The 18588-nt window shown below is 42.1% G+C and overlaps 1 protein-coding gene across 4 annotated transcripts in view; it reads left to right on the top strand.

Annotated features, from left to right (window-relative positions):
* Positions 1–7475: 7475 nt before the first annotated feature.
* Positions 7476–18588, top strand: part of ipo8 (importin 8) — a 102230-nt gene continuing 91117 nt past the window's right edge. For 2 of the 4 annotated variants that reach the window (XM_052030571.1, XM_052030569.1), the window contains exon 1: positions 7476–7644. In XM_052030571.1, the coding sequence (XP_051886531.1) occupies positions 7561–7644 (84 nt within the window). In that variant the 5' untranslated portion in view covers positions 7476–7560. The remainder of the gene's footprint in view (positions 7645–18588) is intronic. The other 2 variants (XM_052030573.1, XM_052030572.1) reach the window with 2 other exon arrangements.

Raw genomic sequence — 18588 nt, 5'->3', positions numbered from 1 at the left:
AGTACTGACATGACCTTTATTGTGATCACTGCTGATACTCTATGTGGCAGTGACCATGGTAAACTATCTGCTCCTTGGGCTTTGATTGGGTTGACCACACTGTCCTCTAGTACCTCTTCTCTTAAGTCTAGCTGGGTATGTTGGCACTTTCCATTTGAATTCTAGTCAATGAATTCACTGCATCAACTACTCTTTCCACCCCATGTAGTTACCACAGTCATAATGACAATTGCCAGCCTCCCCCACCCCATTGAACTATTCTTGAATCCCCTCGGTCTCTTACCTACAAGCTGCTGTTTATTGAGATCATTTGCAAATATGACATAAGTTTCCACATTTACACTGACCACCCTCCTTCATCACCACCTCTCTCAACTCCTCCACTGTCTCTGATTTCCTACCCCCCCCCCCCCCCCCCCCCCCCCCCCCCCCCCCCCCCCCCCCCCCCCCCCCCCCCCCCCCCCCCCCCCCCCCCACACACACACACACACACTTTCTGTATTAAATGAGAAATTTCCTTCACACCAGTATTGGGAAGATGAAAGCCACTGTCTTTGGCTCTGGTCCTTTATCACCGTTTCCTGTATCTCTATGACTTTCTACAGTACTGTAACCCAACAGGATCTCTGCATTGCTTCAATTCTGTTATCTCAAGTTCTTTAATTGCATCTGCTGGCCCTGTTGAATATTTTCAAATCATTTCTCTAAACAATCCAGCTCCCGAGTATTCTTCTAAGATGCATTTTAAACCCCAACTCAAATCAAATTTTTGGTCATTACTCCTGTAGCTTGTGTTAACTTTAAAAATTTGAAGCCTTTTGTTAAGCACCTCGACATGTTTTGCTTGCTATGTAAATGCAAGTGCATTTAATACGATTGTTATCCTCTCCCATCTTTGTTAATTAATGTCAAAGGCACATTGTGTTTTCCAGAAGCAGTCCCATCCTTTCTATGATCCAAACATTTCATCTTAAAGCACATTGGATGGGATTAGTATGCTTCAGCCTTGCAATACCACCTTGTGCACCAGAAGTTATCAACCTTATATGTGCCTGATTTCTTCAATAAGCGGAAAAATGATCTCAGATTACGTACTTACAGCTAAAACTATAAGTATAGTTTATTTTTAGAATCCAAATAAGATTGCAGAGAGAACACAATATTGTTCTAACTTCAAGAATTTAATTTACAATATTGGGCCTGGGCCACTCACACATAAGCAGGCCTTAACTGAAGAGTTGAGACTTGCTTCACTGTTCATCAAAGAGAGAGGTTTTTCTCCAAATATATTCCTTGATATCCTCCCCAATGGCCAACAGGAAGAACATTCTCGTTCTAAATGATGACAGTACCTAGCATGAGAATGTCTAAGAGCAGAAACATTTGCTACTGTGTTCAGCAAGAAGTACTAAGTGGATAATCCACCCTGGCTTCCTCTTGAGATCAATGCCTCCCAGAAATCAGCTGATTTAATTCACTCCAGGAAATGGCAGAGAGTGCAGGTTACAACAAAGAAATGGGACCGGACACATCCCAACTGTGGTGTTAGAGACTTGCTGCAAAACAAGCATATCTCTAGCCAAAATGTTCCACTGCAGTCACAACACTGGCAACTATCCAACAGTGGAAAGTTGCCTGGAAATGCCCTGTCCGCAAAAAAGCAGGACAAATCCAATTTAGCTAACAAGTGCTTCCTCGGTTTGTTTTCACCAGCAAAATGATGGAAGATTCAAGCAATATTTATTCACTATCAACCTGCTTAGTTGTGTTTTACTAGGCCTAGATTATATTGCAGCCTCGATCCAGGATTGGACAACTGAGCTGAACTCCAGAAGCAAGTCGACTAACCTCCCTTGAAATTAAGGCAGCATTTGTCAGAGTGGGCAGGAAGAAATCCTTGTAAAACTAAACCAACGCTAATCCATAAGACAGTGGAGCAGAATTAGGCCATTCAGCCCATCAAGTCTGCTCTGCCATTTGATCATAGCTGATTTACTATTCCCCTCAACCCCATTCTCCTGCCTTCTCCTAACCTTTGACACCCTTGCTAATCAAGAACCTATCAATCTCCGCCTTAAATACACCCAATGACTTGGCCTCCACAGCCGCCGGTGGCAATGAATTCCACAGATTCACCGCCCTCTGGCAAAAGAAATTCCTCTTCATCTCTGTTCTCAAGGGACGCCCTTTAATTCTGAGGCTGTATCTTCTGGTCCTAGACTCTCCCACTACTGGAAATAACCTCGACATGTCCACTCTATCCAGGCCGTTAAGTTTCAATGAGATTCCCCCTCATCCTTCTGAACTCCAGCGAGTACGGGCCCAGAGCCGTCAAACGCTCCTCATACTTTAACCCTTTCATTGCCGGGATCATTCTTGTAAACAACCTCTGGACCCTCTCCAATGCCAGCACATTCTTCCTTAGCTGTGGGGCCCAAAACTGCTCACAATACTGCAAATGTGGTCTGACCAATGCCTTGTAAAGCCTCAGCATTACATCCTTGCTTTTATATTCTGGTCCTCTCGATATGAATGCTAACATTGTATTTGCCTTCCTTGCTACTGACTCAACCTGCAAGTTAACCTTTAGGGAATTTTGCACTAGAACTCCCAAGACCCTTTGCACCTCTGATTTCCGAATTGTCTCCCCATTTAGAAAATAGTCTATGCCTTTATTCCGTCTTCCAAAGTGCATGACCATACACTTCCCTACGCTGTATTCATCTGCCACTTCTTTGCCCATTCTCCCAACCTGTCCAAGTCTTTCTGCAGACTCATTACTTCTTCAACACTACCTGCCAGTCCACCTTTGTATCATCCGCAGACTTGGACACAAAGCCATCAATTGCATCATCGAGATTAACATATCACGTGAAAAGTAGCGGACCCAACACTGACCCCTGCAGAACACCACTAGTCACCAGCAACCAACCAGAAAAGGCCCCCTTTATTGCCAAACTTTCCCTTCTGCCAGTCAGCCAATCTTGTATCCATGCTAGAACCTTTCCTGTAAGACCATGGGCTCCTATCTTGTTTAGCAACCTCATGTATGGCATCCCTTCTGAAAATCCAAGTAAACAACATCCATTGACTCTCTTTTGTCTATCCAGCTTGCTACTTTCTCAACGAATTCCAACAGATTTGTCAGGCAAGATCTCCCCTTAAGGAAACTATGCTGAATTCAGCCTGTTTTATCATGTGCTTTGAAGTACCCTGAAACCTCATCCTTAATAATGGACGCTAAAATCTTACCAACCACTGAAGTCAGGCTAACTGGCCCATAATTTCCTGTCTTTTGCCTCCCTCCCTTCTTAAATAGTGGAGTGACAATCTGCAATATCCAGTGGCTGGAGTTGTACCTCACACAAAGGAAGATGGTTATGATCATTATAGGTCAATTATCTTAACCCCACGACATGGCGACAGCAGTTCCTCAGGGTCATGCCCCAGGCCTAATCATTTTCAACTGCTTAAACAATAACTCTCCTTCCATCATTTGGTTAGAAAATGAAGCAGCAACCAGCAAGACTGAGATAACACTCAGGCATAGTCTGATAAGCAGCAAGTAATATCTGCCCCATATGAGTCACAGACAATGACAATCTGTCACAACAACCCTTGACGTTACTGTTGCTAGGTGTCCCACCATCAACAATCCAGGGAATCACCATTGACCACATGCTATGCTATTTATAAGAGCAGATCAAAGGCTTGGTATACTGCGTTGAGTACTTCACCTTCCGACAGCCCAAAGCCTTTCCATCACCTCCAAGGTACATCAGGGACAGCATGGAATACTCTCCACTTGCCTAGATGAATGCAACTGCAACAACGTTTAAGAAGCTTAACACTATTCACGACGAAGCAGCCCACTTTATTAGCATCCAATCCACCACAATAAATGTTCATTCCCTGTTCTACAGGGAAAACCAACAATGGTGTTCTGAAAATATTACAACTGAAAATCTTGATCTTTATGGGACTTACATACAGTATGAGATGACCCACAATATTGTTGTAACATCATTGAAATATAATAAAACATTTCCAGGCGAGTGTGTGGATTTGTACATTCAACACAATTCAACCAATAGCATGGGTTAAAAATTCCAGTTCAGAACAAGTTCACAGTACTTCGTAAATGAAAGCATTTGGTTGTGATAATTCAACATTTTCCTGCTTGGGTAGAGTAATTTATTTACATAATGTAGTATGTACAGTTGTCCCAAGGATAATAGTCATTTTAAATTTGGGTACTGCACCAGTTTAAATTTCTGGCTGTCAAATTAATTGCATTTTAACAGGTTATAAGTAAGTGCACTAATTGTCAATATTCCACCAAGTCAGTAAAGGACTGAAGAGATTAAAGTTGTTCTGGAGTTGATTTAAATTTCAAGTTTTTATGCTAGGACTGAAGAACTCCTCAAGAGATCAATACTTCCTCACACAAACAACAAATAGCTGTATATGTCTGTTTACTGAGTTAGAATTCTTTTGGTGGCTGAATTGGATAACTATATAAGGCAGTCATTTTCATATGAAGGTGAGGAGGTTAAATGCTTGCTCAAAATCTTCCAAGTGATATTCAGTAAGGACTGCTAATTCATCAGGTGAGGGAGAGAAGCAGGTAGTAAGTAGCACAAGGTTTTCATGCTCATATTTGACCTGAAGCCTAAAGACATCAAAGTGTCTAGAATCATTGTTGAAAATTCACAGGGCCACTCCCTTCCAACTGTTTACTACTATGCTGCAGGGCCAGGACATGCCCGGGATCAGAAGGGAGGATAGGAGCAAAAAAACTGCAGATGCTGGAAATCCATAACTAAAGGAAATGCAAGGAGCATCTAGTGTCAAGCAGCAACTATGAGGAGAGAAACACTGTGATGCTGGAGGAACTCAGCAGGCCAGGCAGCATCCGTGGAGAAAAACAGGTGGTCAATGTTTCGGGTCAGGACTCTTCTTCAGGACTGAAGAGAGGAAAAGGGGAAAGCCCAATATATAGGAGGGAAAAGCAGAGCACTGAGAGGTGGACTAAAGAAGGGAGGCAGGAATGGGCACAAGGTGGTGATAGTAGATGCAGGTAAGAGATAGTGATAGGCAGGTGCGGGGGAGGAGGGGAGAGCAGATCTACCGGGGGATGGGTCAAAGGTAAGGAGAGAAAGATTTTAAAAAAGGTGGAGAAAAGAGATAGGAAAGGGAAGAAGAGAAGAAGCATGATGGGGGGAGGGGTTACTTAAAGTGGGAGAATTCAATGTTCAGGAGAGAAATGAAGTTGATTAGTTTAATATCTGTCGTTGATAAGATTTCTTTATTAGTCACATGTGCAGTGAAATGCATCTTTTGCCTAGAGTGTTCAGAGGGGCAGCCCGCAAGTGTCGCCACGCTTCTGGCACCAACATAGCATGCCCACAACTTCCTAACCCCGTATTTCTTTGGAATGTGGGAGGAAACCAGAGCACCCAGAGGAAACCCATGCAGACATGGGGAGAACGTATAAGATGCTGGGTTTTATAATCAAGGAAGAAGTAGCTGGTCATTTAGAGAAGCTTAATGTAATTAAACCAAGTTTGCTGGAGTTTTTGTGGATGTAACAAGCAGAGTCGATTGAAGGGAATCTATAGATGGTAGTGTATTTGGAATTTTAGAAGGCATTTGATAAGATGCCACATCGAAGGCTGGTGCACAAGAGTAAGAACTCATAAGAGGGAGAATGTCTGAGATAGACTGCAGACCAAATTGTCAAGGTAAAATTACTTTAAAAACTGCAGTTGGAGGCAGAAGTAAAACGCAAATTGAATTAGAAAGGCACAGCTATATCTGTGAAGAACTGAAATTATTGTTCAATATTAAGTCTCAGAGGGCATCAATGCAATTGGATGGAAAATGAGATGTTGTCCCTTGAGTTTACATAGGGCTTGATTGCAGTGATGTAGGAGGTTGAGGACAAAGAGGCCAGAGTTGGAATGTGGCAGAGAACTGACGTGACAGGCAATTGGAAACTCAGAGTTGCTCTTGTAGTTTGACCAGAGGTGTTTTAGAAAGTGGTAAAAAGGCAGGTGTTGCATCTCCCATGGTTTTATGGGAAAGTATCCCAACAAAAAGAGTGGTTGAAGGTGAAAGAGTGAACCAGGAAGTTGAGAGGGAACAGCGACTTCTGGATACCGGTAATGAAGAGAGGTTGAGCAGGCTGGGACTTTATTCATTGGAGCTTAGGAGAATGAGGGGTGATATTATAGGAGTGTATGAATTCATGAGGGACATAGGCAGGGTGAATGCACATAGTCTTTCCCAGGGATAGGGAATCAAGAACTGGAGGACCTAGGTTTAGGGTAAGATGGGAAAGATTTAATTGGAGCCTGGGGGGCAATTTTTTCACCCAAAGGGTGGTCAGTATATGGAATGAGCTGCCGGAGGAAATAATTGAGGCTGGTACATTAACAACATTTAAAAGACACTTTGACAGGTACATGGATAGGAAAGGTTTAGAGGGATATAGGACCAGCTTGGATGGGAATCGTGGTTGGCATGCACCAGTTGGGCTGAAGGGCATGTTTACATGCTGTATGACTCCATGAAAGTGGAAGGGAGAGGAAGTTGTGCCTGATAGTGGAATTCTGTTGGAGGTGGAAGATATTATTAAGAATGATTCATTGAATGTGGAGGCCGGTTGGTTGGAAGGTGAGGACAAGCTATTTTTTATATCAACTGGGAGGAGAGGGGGCGAGCAGAATTGCAAGAAACCAGAGGCACAGTTGAGGACCATCAACTGTGGTAGTGGGAGAGCCACCATTAAGTCCACACGAAGACATCTTGAAGTCACTGATGGGGATCAGAGCAGAACCTTCCTTTCTCCTTTGCTTTCTATGTGCCACAAATGTCACGTCATTTGAGTCAGTGATAGTAAATCAGATTCTGATCATTCTAATTCTAATACAGCTTCCAGCAAATTTTTAAAGTAAAATTCCTGGTTATCGATTTAAGTTCCTCGGGTGAGGTGGCAGGTTTCCCACTCACACATAACCACATGTAACACCATTTCCCGCACAAGTCAGCTGGAAATACCAACTCTGGATGAAATCAAGGACTTGCCGAGCCGGTGCGCGGTGCCCTGCGGGTGTCCGCGGTCATCGGGCTTCCTCCAACCCCATCGGCGGGCCCGCCTGCCACACCCCCGCCATCACCGGCCGCCGGGCTTCTGCCCCGCAATGACGTCACGCCCCCATCGCCGGCCGCCGGGCTTCTGCCCCGCATTGACGTCACGCCCCCATCTCCAGTCACCCGGCTTCTGCCCCGCAATGACGTCACGCCAACCCCCGCCAATGAGGGGCAAGATGGCGGAGCGTTACCGGGGCGACCGGGGCTGGCGTCGGTTGGAGGGCGCCAGCCGGTTAAATGTTGTGTTTCGCGCCACCTCTGAGTGACGCGCAGTGACGCGCGAGTGCGGAGGGAGGAAAAGCAAAAAAAACAACACACACACACAACACGGAGCGCCCGCCCGCCCGCCATCAATTGCCGAGTGGCGTTGTCGCCCGCACGGCGCTGAGGCAGAGGCCGAACAAAATGGATCCCAACCGGATCATACAGGCGCTTAAAGGCACCATCGACCCCAACCTCAGGATCGCGGCCGAGACCGAGCTCAATCAGGTGAGGGCACCCGGCTCCCTGCTCCTCTGCGTTCGGGCCGCCGGCCCGGGCTTGGGTTTCGTTGTGCTCGCCGCCGTGGTCGAGGCCTGGTGTGTGCCCCGGCCGCGGGTTGAGGGGAGGTGGGTCATCGGGCCGGGGGTGGAGGGGGGCGATTGCCCCCGGAACCTGGCGACCTCCTCCTTGCAGAGGCCAGAGGTTCCGAGCGAGTGCATAACACACGTCGGCAGATGATAGTGCATGTTCCATGCACTTCAATGTAAGGGAGGGCACATGCGATAACAAAAAGAACCTGCATTTGTACAGCACCTTTCACGTCCTCCCAGAGCGATGATAAAATGCTGGCTCACTGGAACACCAAGAGTTTTTTCATATCCAAGTCTCACTGGTTTTATATTTGACAATTCAGTGTTGCGAGTTTCCTGTTGCTCTGAGCCACTCAGGAAAGTGCATGGCAGGCTGAGATTTTTACCTGGGTACTTGCACCTCTGCAGCAATGCAGAGACCCTTGAAGGGTGCAAAAGCAGAGCTATTACGGAATGAGCGCACCATGGATGGTGGCTTCTGTTATTTTCCTTTTCTGGGACGTTTATGCTGCTGTTAAATATTTATTGAAAGCAGGTAGAAGGTAAATAAATGGCACAGATTTTGCTATTGAAGAGTCAGATGTTGTACACTTTAATCTGTGAATGATCCTGCAACTAATGCCACAAGTTGATTTAAAAACAGAAAATGTTTAGTCAGGATATATTTGTGGTGAAATGCACATAGAGTTAACATTTCTGCGTATTTTAAGTTGCAGAGAAGGGGGAGGGGTAGAGAAAACAAAGGGGATGCCTGTGATAGGATGGAGATCAAGAGAGACTAAATGATGTAAATAGTGACGCTGCTGACAGGATAGCAAAGGGTTGTTAACTTCAGCTGATCTGTTGGATGCCAATAGAAGCAGATGAATGGGAAGGAAGGAATGAGGAGAAACAGTGGTGGTGGTACCGTGGGACACAAAACGCCAAGCGTGCTGGAAATCTGAAATAAAGGAGAATGCTGGAAACACTCAGTAAGCCAGGTAGCATCTGTGGAGAGAGGAAAATAGAGTTGACTTTACAGGTTGATGGACATTTCATCCGAAGTTGACATTTCCTGATATAAACTGTAAGAACTAGATATCTAAAATTCTTGAATTAAGTTAAAAAGTAGAAAGCTCCTGATGCAGTAAATCTGAAATTAAATCAAATAAATTGAAATACTCAGACTATCAAACTATGTGGAAGAGAAAATGTCTGTTTTGGATCAAGGAGCTTTCATCAGAATCTGCCTGTGGATGTTAAAGAAAATATGAGATGTTGTGACACATCAATTATTTACTGTTAAAATGAACAATTTTCTTTGGATATTCTCATTCTACATCAACGCTACACAGTCTAAAACTAAGTAGCACACTGCCTTTCTGTTTTTCCTATTAAAATGAATATATTTGTATTTATCCATGTTATATTGCATCTGCTATGTTTTTCCCACCTGCTCAATCTGTCAAAGTCGCTTTGAAGCCACTTTGCATCCTCCTCACAATTCACAACCCACCCAGTTAAGTATCATTGGCAGGTGTTAAAATATGATGCTCTGTTCCCTCATCCAAATCACTGGTATTCATTATGAATGGCTGATGTCCAAGTACTGATCCCTATCACTAGTCACTGCCTGCCACCCTGAAAAAGACCCATTTATTCCTGCTGTTTCCTGTCTGTCAATTAATTTTTAATCACGCTAGTATACTACACCTTAACATTTTCTGTGGACTTCATCAAATGAAAACACAAGTACACCACATCCAGTGATTTTCCCTTATCTATTCTACCAATTACATCTCCAAAATCTCCAGTAGATTTGTCAAACATGATTTTCCTTCCAGAAATTCTTGTTGACTTTGTTTAATCTGGGTTCATATCTTCCAGTTGTCTTGTTACCTCATTCTTTTTAAATACCCAGAGCATTTTCCCCATTACTATAGACTAACTTGTCTACATTTTCCTTTTCTCTCTCCTTTTAATCAGTGGGGTCATATTTGCCATTCTCTAATTTGTGGAAACTAATCCATAATCTCTAGAATCCTGGAAAATGATAACTGGTGCACCCGTTATTTTCATGGCAACTCCTTCAGTATTCTGGGATGCAAGTTATGAGGCTCTGGAGCTTTATTGACTTTTAGTGCCTGTAATTTCTCCAGAACTATTTTCTTGCCAGTACTAATTTCCTTTGGTTGGGAGATGAGATGTTGTTCCTTGAGCTTACTTTGGGCTTCATTACAACAGTGAAGCTAAAGATTAAGAGTATTACAGAGACTTACAGTGACAGGCAACGGGAGGTTCATGGTTAACCTTGCAGACTGAATAAAGGTGTGCAAAGTCGTCACCAATCAGCTTTTGGTTTCTCCAGTGTAAGGGAGACCATGTTGTGAGCACTGGACTGCAGTTGGAAGAAGTGCAAATGAACTGCTGCTTTACCTGAAAGGACATTTTTGATCTCTGAATGGTGAGAAGGGAGGAGAAGAAAGGCCGTGTATTGTGTTTCCTGCAGTTGGATGGGCAGGTGCCCTGAGAAGGAGACTAGATGTTGGTAGTGTTGGAAGAGTGTATGAGGAAGTTGCAGAGAGACCATTACTTCAGAATGTCATAAGTGGAGAGGTTGGGAAGATGGGTTTGGTGGTGGCATTGCATTGAAGGTGGTGAAAATTATAGAGGATGATCTGTTGAATGAAGGTTGGTGAGATACAGCAACTTTATCCTTGGTCTGGCTAGGAGGAAAGTAGGTGAGAGCAGAAGTATGGAAAGTGGAAGAGACTCAGATAAGAGCCTGTCAACTTTGATGGAGGGAAAACCACAGTTAATGGAAAACATGTCGGAAACACTGGTGTGGAGAGTGTCATCATCAGAATATGCAGAGCAGAGCTGGAGAAACTGGAAAAATGGAATGTAGTCCTTGCAGATTGTGAGGAGGTCTTGTCAAGACACTCGTAGGTGTTTTTAATCTGGCTATGCTTATTTGTCACTGATCGATCTGCTGAGATGATTCAAGGAAAGGGAAGAGTCAGGGTTGGACCACATGATAATGAAAGCAGGGTGGAAATCAGCAGAAAAGGTATTGGCAACATTTTTGAGTTCTCTGTGAGAGCTGGAAGCAGGACCAATACAACCATCATATTACTGGAAAAAGATCAAGGCACGTAGCCTGAGTTGGACAGTTTTATATATTTCACAAAGAAACTGGCATAGCTTGTCCCATGATGGTTCCCATTGGGACAATTGAGTGGAATTCAATAAGTTCTTCAATGTGAGAACGTTCAGCCTGGCAAAAGAGGCTGTTAGTGGAGAAGGGGAGTACTGGTGTGCCCTTGTTCAGCGAAGAAGACCTTCTCAGACCATACGTGTGGGGTAGAAGTGTTGAGAGATTGGCGAAAATGAGCCTATTGGGACCAGGAAACTGGAAAATGTCAAAATGACAGAGTGTGAGAGGTGTCATGGACATAGGTGGGAAGTGTCTGGGTGAGGGGAGCAAGAACAGAGTCAAGACAGGAAGAAGTAATTTCTTTGGGACAAGAACAGGTGGGGCAAATATAAATAGATGCCTGATGGTCAGCATGGATTCTGTTGAGCCAAAAGGCCACTTCCCCAGGCTGTATGATTCTATGAGAACAGGCTGGAATAACAGGTGTACTGGGACAGACTTCCTTGTGGAATGTGGGAAGGTGGTAGATGTGGGCTGTGTTTGGTTTGCAGACTGAGATTGTGGAAGGAAGATGTCCAAAGGAAATGAAGTTAGTGACTGATGGCCTGATATTCAGTGGTTCGGTAGTGGTCCAGAGGTCGATATGGGGATTATCAGAGGATTGATGTTGAGCCTCGGTGAGGTAGAGTTCTGTTTGCCAAACAACAACAGCGGGTTTGATGACTATGTTGGAGTCGGTCCTTTCTGAGCCGAGTTCGGCAAGTTCTGATGGGGATAGTTTGCAGTGAGAAAGTGTAGTGGAAAAATAGATGTAGAGAGAATCAGGGGGTGCAGGTGGATTGGGAATTTAGAAGATGAGGGACTGATTCTACAACTTGGGGTGAAGAAATGGACATGGAAGTGAAGGCAGCGGAAGGAGCTCAACATTATGTTGGGGTCGGAATTTATTGAGATGGACAAGGTAGGATGAGAGGGGATAAACAGAGGGGTTAGTGAAAGCATGGCAAGGGATATGACTGGAGGGAGAGATGGGATCAGAGGAGAAAAACGATCTGGAGGAGTTTAGAATTTAAGGGTTGTTGAAGTTTGCAATCTTTGATGCCTGAAAGGTAGGAAAAAATTACTTCGTTTAAGCACCAAATGTAGCAAAGGATGAAATATACCAGTAATCCAGGACGGCTTTGAGACAGTTCTGACGGGGACACAGAGATCAGGAGCACGCATGTTCCAGTGCATGCCATTAGGCATGACGTTATAGATGACAGGGGAACAGTGAAATGCAAAATACTGAATACCTTGACCGTACCTGTATTCATGGGTTTATCCAAAATGAATTTCAGTTGGAATCCACATGGAATAAGTCAAAGTTAGAGGTGTTTGCTAAAGGAAGAGAAATGGCTGTGGAAATGAATTTTTGTCCACAGTTTATCAAAAACAGGAAGAGGATCAGAAGCCATTGAAGCTGAAATTGATAAAAGAAGGAAGTAGGACTTCTTTGAAGAGCTGAGCTTCTTCAAGATGAACATTCCTGGTAGAGAAGTGCAATGAATTTTGATTACTGAATGATTCAGTGCCTTGAGCCTAGCGAAAATGTGAGATTGGCCTTAACCCCGAGTCCTCAGAAAGTTGCTGTATATAAGCATCAGTAAAATTCACTGCAAAAACTTTGTCAGTCAGTCTTTCCCAACCAGAATAAGAACAATTTAAGCTGTGGAAACTCATTCCAGTAGATAATAACAGAGATTTTTAAGAAGTTAAAATTGAGAAAAAAGACCTTTCTCAATTCAATCCTTCTTTTCTTCTAATTCTTGAGATTTTGATTCGTATTGACCCATGAGTTCACTTTTTTGTTCCACTGTTTCTTCCTTCTGAAGTCTCAGCTGTTAAGCAGACAAGCTGTTGCTTTCAATTTTCACCAAGGTCCCAGTTGTATTGTTTCCTTTGGTGCAGACTTCCAACAGGTTATAGGGGGAAATAAATGTTCGATCAGAAGAGTGCACACAAATTGCTACCATTGTAGTAAACTATATGCTATTGTCAAAGTCTGGCCAATTGATTATCAATGTTGAGCACTGTTTGACTGCATTTAAAACACTTCACAATGTTGACATGTGGACCTAGAAATTGCTCAATAAATTTGCAAGTGTCACCTGGCATTATTAATTTGCAAAAATCTCAGAAGTTTGCAGCAAATGAGTGACTTCATGAATAATAATATTCCATAATTCGTAGGAATATCTGATGTGAAATAGAAAAATGGCAACTGCCATAAACCTCTCCTTTGGAATTGCTGGATTTACACTGTAAATCAGAATTAATTTGGTCATTGGTATTTAAGTATGGTAGTTCATGTCATAAATCTCTGTCCTAAGGTACAGCATAAAATTGAACACCAAGCAAGAAAATAAAATAAGTTGTGGAATTGCTTCCATATTTAATTAATTATCACGAGTGACTCTTAAAACTTTGGCTAATGGAAGTAATTTTGTGTCAGTCACGCCATTGTACTTGGTGTCGGGAGGCAATTGTTTTTGGATTGCTAGTTGGTTTGATAAGAAATTAGAGTTTCAGAAAGTAAGTTCTGAATACAGTATATGACAGAATTTTAAGACAGTCAATCAAGCATAAATATAACCATTTCCAATTATAACAATTGGCTTATAATATATTATTTAGCTTGATCATTTAAAATATTTTCTTTTTTTATTTCATTCTCCTCTCTTAATCCACTTTCTTCCTTGCTTCATTCTGCTTGTACTTACAGTATATAGTTATCCTGACATATTGAAAAATCCTAAGTGTCGTAATGCAGGATTAGTAACCAAGAATAAAAAAGCACCAACCTATATAAAATGATATCAGTCTAAGTTATTAAGACTTGAGTAAGGAGATGGGTTTAGGGAGGGAATTCTGAAGCTTTAAGCCTTGGCAACTGAAATCTGAAATGCACAAGACTAGAATTGGAGAACCATAGAGACCAAGAAGACTTGAGGGGCATGAAGAGGATGTTGAGGGTGGATATGTTCTCAAATACCTTGAACACCAAATACAGGATTTTAAAATTGATAGATATGTGTGGTACGTGACCCAGAGTAAGTTAACAAACACAGGGATAACAAGCAAGTTTAAGATATGGATAGCAGAACATGTTAATGATGGGCAGAAGATAGAAGGTTGGTCAAGAATAGATAAGGGGAATGGATGAGGGCTTCAGAAGCAAATGAGCTGAGGCAAGGTGGAGCTGAATGATTTTTACAGAGTTGGGGATGTGCAACCTTAATGAGAGAGCAGATATTTCATTCAGTCTGTGTTAGCACAACACATTTCCAAATTCTGGCTCAGTTTCAAATAGTATCCAGGGAAGGGAGTGGTAGCTGGGGAGCTCTGAGGGTGATGAGGACTAGAGACAGTGGGTTCAGTATTTCCCATAATTGTTGTGGAAAAGATACACTCATCCATTACTGGATGTCAAGTAAATGTGTTTGTGATCCAGAAATGTCGTGGTGAAATAAAACTGATGTTAACTTACGTTTGGATCCTGGCATTGTGGCTTTGCATGATGCTTCTGAAGAGTAGCATGTGTTTTACAAACTGAGGCTACGGATAGTTTCATGAGGGTTCTCAAGACAATGGTGCACGGAAGAGATGAGGAGCCCTTGCAGGTGATTTTCTGGATGTGATTTGGTAGATAAGAAAGGAACAAAACAAGAATAGTTTCACCAGCTGGACAACGGAGAGGATTATTAGAGGATGATTGAGTGATCAATTTTGCCAAAGGCTGCACACGTATTGAAAAGGATGAGGAGGGATAGTAATCAAAGCCACAATGAATGTCACGTGGGACATTGATAATACCTGGTGCAGTACTGTTAAAATTCAAAATGTAGAATTGCAGGAAGATAGCTTTAGGAGGGAGCAAGACAATAAAGGAACAAAAACTGAAAACTAAAGGACTTTGCATGGGAAATGGAGGTTGACGATGAGAGGATGGGTAGCAAAAAGGAGGATAATTACAGAAAATTTAAAATAGTGGCAGGGCATTATACCTGAGAAGAGAGAGTTGCGATTAATATGAGCTAACATGAAGAGCGGGGAGGGAAAATGAGTAATCAAATGATTGTTCACAGTAGGATTAAGAGAACTTGAGACTCATGGAAGATGTAAACTTGGAGAGAGCTTTGGAGGAGATCAGAGAGAATCTAGAGAAAGATGTGGTTTCAGGATAAGGGGATGGAAGGGAAGCAGCAGAGGCAGCCAAATAGCATCTCTGTGTCTGTGGTTAAAAAAAATTATGAATTCTTTGCTCTTTTAAGGTCCATGGATGGAGGAGGTATGAGCGAGAGGTTCATGAAGTCCGTGCTCTAGAAGAGAAGTCGTAGATTTTCTTTGCATTCTTGGATAACCTTTGAATAGCGAGCAATTTTAGTGATGGAGTACGGGATCTGATGATGTGTATTGTGGTCGAATCAGATTGCCAAATCTGATTAATACAAACTAACACAAAGCCCAGGAAGGAAAGTTGAGTAATCAAGTGAGAAGGTGCATGTGGACATTTCATTGAGTAAGAGAACTCAAGACTCATGAAACTAATTTTCTGCCAAAGAGTTTTAAAACGCTGTTTCTTGGTTTAAAGGGAAGAGTGGGGGAATGGGGGCAATACCACGGGGACTGAACAGGATGGCAGGAAGTGATGGTTTCAATGAAGACAAGGACAGGGTGTGATTTAGCAAACTGGTAGAAAATGGGAGAGTTTGTAGGAGGAGGAAGATACAGAAAAGAACAGAGCAGTAAACTGAGGGGAGAGAGAAAGGGAAGTTGAGATGTAGGTCGGAATCATTGGATGAAGATAGACTGAGCACAGAGACTAAGGGGAGAAAGTGGAGACGAAGTCTTATAGTGAGAAATAATATTTGAGTGGGTGGTGAGTGATGAGAGACGTGATGGGGAGGCAGCGTAACGTGTTCTAGGAGAAGTTGCCATAGTATTGGGAAGACCGTCTGTGCTTTCGAGATGAGCCCTGCACTGCCGTCAGGGTGGTCTGAGTGGGAATAAGGTGTAGGGGACGATTCTAAGTGGGCTTTGAATTAATTTTCTGCATATAATTTGACACTAATTCACCCAATTTGGTGAATTTGGGTATTACCTCTGGTGACCTGACTAATTTGTTTCCTGCCATCAGAATTGCTTCTTTAAAAAAATCATCTTGTATCATCTTATCATTATTACATTGTTTATGGAAGCTGGGTATGCAGAAATTATTTCTTGTTTTGCCCAAGTTGCAATCCTGACTATACTTCAGAAAATACTTCTTAAGGGAAAAGCACTTTGGGATGTTCTGAGGTGTGACAGGTGCTATTAAGTAAGTTTTTTTTAAACTCTTCCAACATTGACTCTGTTCACTTACTTACTAATTACATCCTATAATGAGACTATGCTGGATATCAGCAGAGTAATTGTATCAATTCCATTCTCTTGTATTTCCTGTACCCCTTCAATTTATTCTCTTTCACAAACTTACCAATTCCCCTTTGATTATTTTGCCATTTACCGACACCAATGAATAATTACAGGAGCCAATTAACCTACCAGCATGTCTTTGGGATGCGGAAGGACACTGGAACATCCAGTGTAAACCCATGTGGTCACAGGAAGGATATGCGAACTCAATACAGATAGTACCGGAGTTGCAGGGGTAGCTGGGCAGCAGCACTAATTGCTGCACTATCAAGCCATCTATTTCTTTATATGTACTTTTAATTTCATTGTATAAGGTGATTAATCATTGAGCACATCATTAATTAGATTCCACATGCTCTGTTGGCATTGTGGATTCTGTTGGCATCCGCTTTTATGCTTAGAGATGACAGCAACTTCTGGTGTTCAAGCATGCAGTTAAAATAGAGGTTGCTGTTAGTGATTCTCTGCGGCTCCACAGGCTGCACTGTTTTGTAGCTTTTTGTATAATCAGGAAAATGATGTAAACCTCATAGTTGCAATACAAAAACTAACCCTGAAAAGGTTAGCCCTTGTTGCATGAGAAGTGAGAGTTTTTAAATTGAATACTATGCAAGGAAACCTAAAAGAAGTTCATCTTTCCTCTTGATAAATATTTCAAAATGTAGTGTGTTTTAAAAGTTTGTGACACTTCAGAGTTTCATGCATATTCCATTCTATTTTGTGCTGTGCAAAATGTTTAAAACATTTTAGTTAAAAATTGTGCTTTTTAATTGTTTGCAGTCTAAGAGAATTTTTCAATTTGATTGGCTGTTCAAGCAGGTTATTGACTTCATAGCTCTCAGATGTCAAAGTTCCCATTGACCCGATACTTGGCAGCAAGCAGAAAAGGGAAAGTCCATGCTGTAGATCTATGTGAGCTGCTTTCTTAAAGGTCAGCAGACTGGTCTGAATTCCAGGTGGTCTGGCAACTGTGGGATTTATTACTCCAAAATTGAATTCAGTCTCCCAATTGTTAAAAATGTATTGCTTTTGCAGAGATTAAATATAGAAGATTTTTGAGTAATCACTTCCTGTACTGGGGATTTCAGTTTTATTACTGTCACACCATAGCCGATTTAATGAATGAAATTGTTTTCAGAATTTAAATCACTTCTCTCCCAAGCCCCTATTTAAATTGCAATTTTATGTAAATTGTTGGAAGCTGCCATGGTATGTGGCCGCCATCTCGGCGACTCCTGTGGTCTCTGGTCTTCACCACTGCAATTCTTCCAGATCACCATTTACCCATCCAACCCATCTTCCCAGTTACTGCAGCAGGATCATACAAACCAAATAAATTGCATCTCTGGATTGGAGCAACAAACTGGTGTGGACCAAGCCACATTTATTGAAAAAATATCATAGTTGCTGAGACAAACACACCACAAACATTTAATGGCTTGATTTAAAAGTTTTTTAAAAAAAGTATCAAAAGTGTATATGTAGTCAACTGACTGAAAAATTAATGCAATTAATGGAAAAAAAATTCTGTTCCACAATTTTCCATCTTGTCCACAGCTCAAGTCACCATTTTTAGGCTCATCCCACATTTTAAGGAGGTTGTTTCTTCTTATGCTCAACCTCATGAAAGCTACTAACAAATATATCCTTATTATTGACTGTTGTTTCAATTTTGGTAAATTGATGTCCAATTACTTCCCAGACAGTTCACTCCCATCTAGTCTGGGAAGGTCAGTGTATCATTCTTGAGGCCCACAAAAGTTTTCAGTTTTCAGTCACCCCATAAGCTAGAAGGTAAATTATTGAAGATGTTATGTTTTCCTAATTCATCAAGATGAACATTAATAATATATTTTCATATTAATTATTTATAATCTGTTGCATTGGAGAGGCCTGAGTTCATAGACACAAACTCTAAAGTGCCACCACATTCCAGCTTAAAGTATAGATTCAGATGGTCATTGTGCTGCCATTTCATGCCTTGCTCGCCCCAGAGTGTCTTTTTCATTACTGAACTCACTGCATATATATACTCTGTTTAGAAAACTAGCAAAAGCTGGAGCAAGCTGGCGACAGTGAGATTTGCATGGCAGATGGTGTGATTCATGGCTATGTTGCAATAGCTGGAAAATCTAGGCCATTAAAAAAGAAAACTGCAAGGACTAGCAATTCCAAATCAAAAATACTGCAAACACAGCATGAAAAGAGATAAATGTTTCTATTGTAGGTCCTTTCATCAAAACTCCTGCCTGCACCTGAAAAACTTGT

The sequence above is a fragment of the Pristis pectinata genome, chromosome 15, assembly GCF_009764475.1.
Source record: "Pristis pectinata isolate sPriPec2 chromosome 15, sPriPec2.1.pri, whole genome shotgun sequence".
NCBI lineage: Eukaryota > Metazoa > Chordata > Chondrichthyes > Rhinopristiformes > Pristidae > Pristis > Pristis pectinata.
This window is presented reverse-complemented; position numbering and strand designations above follow the sequence as displayed.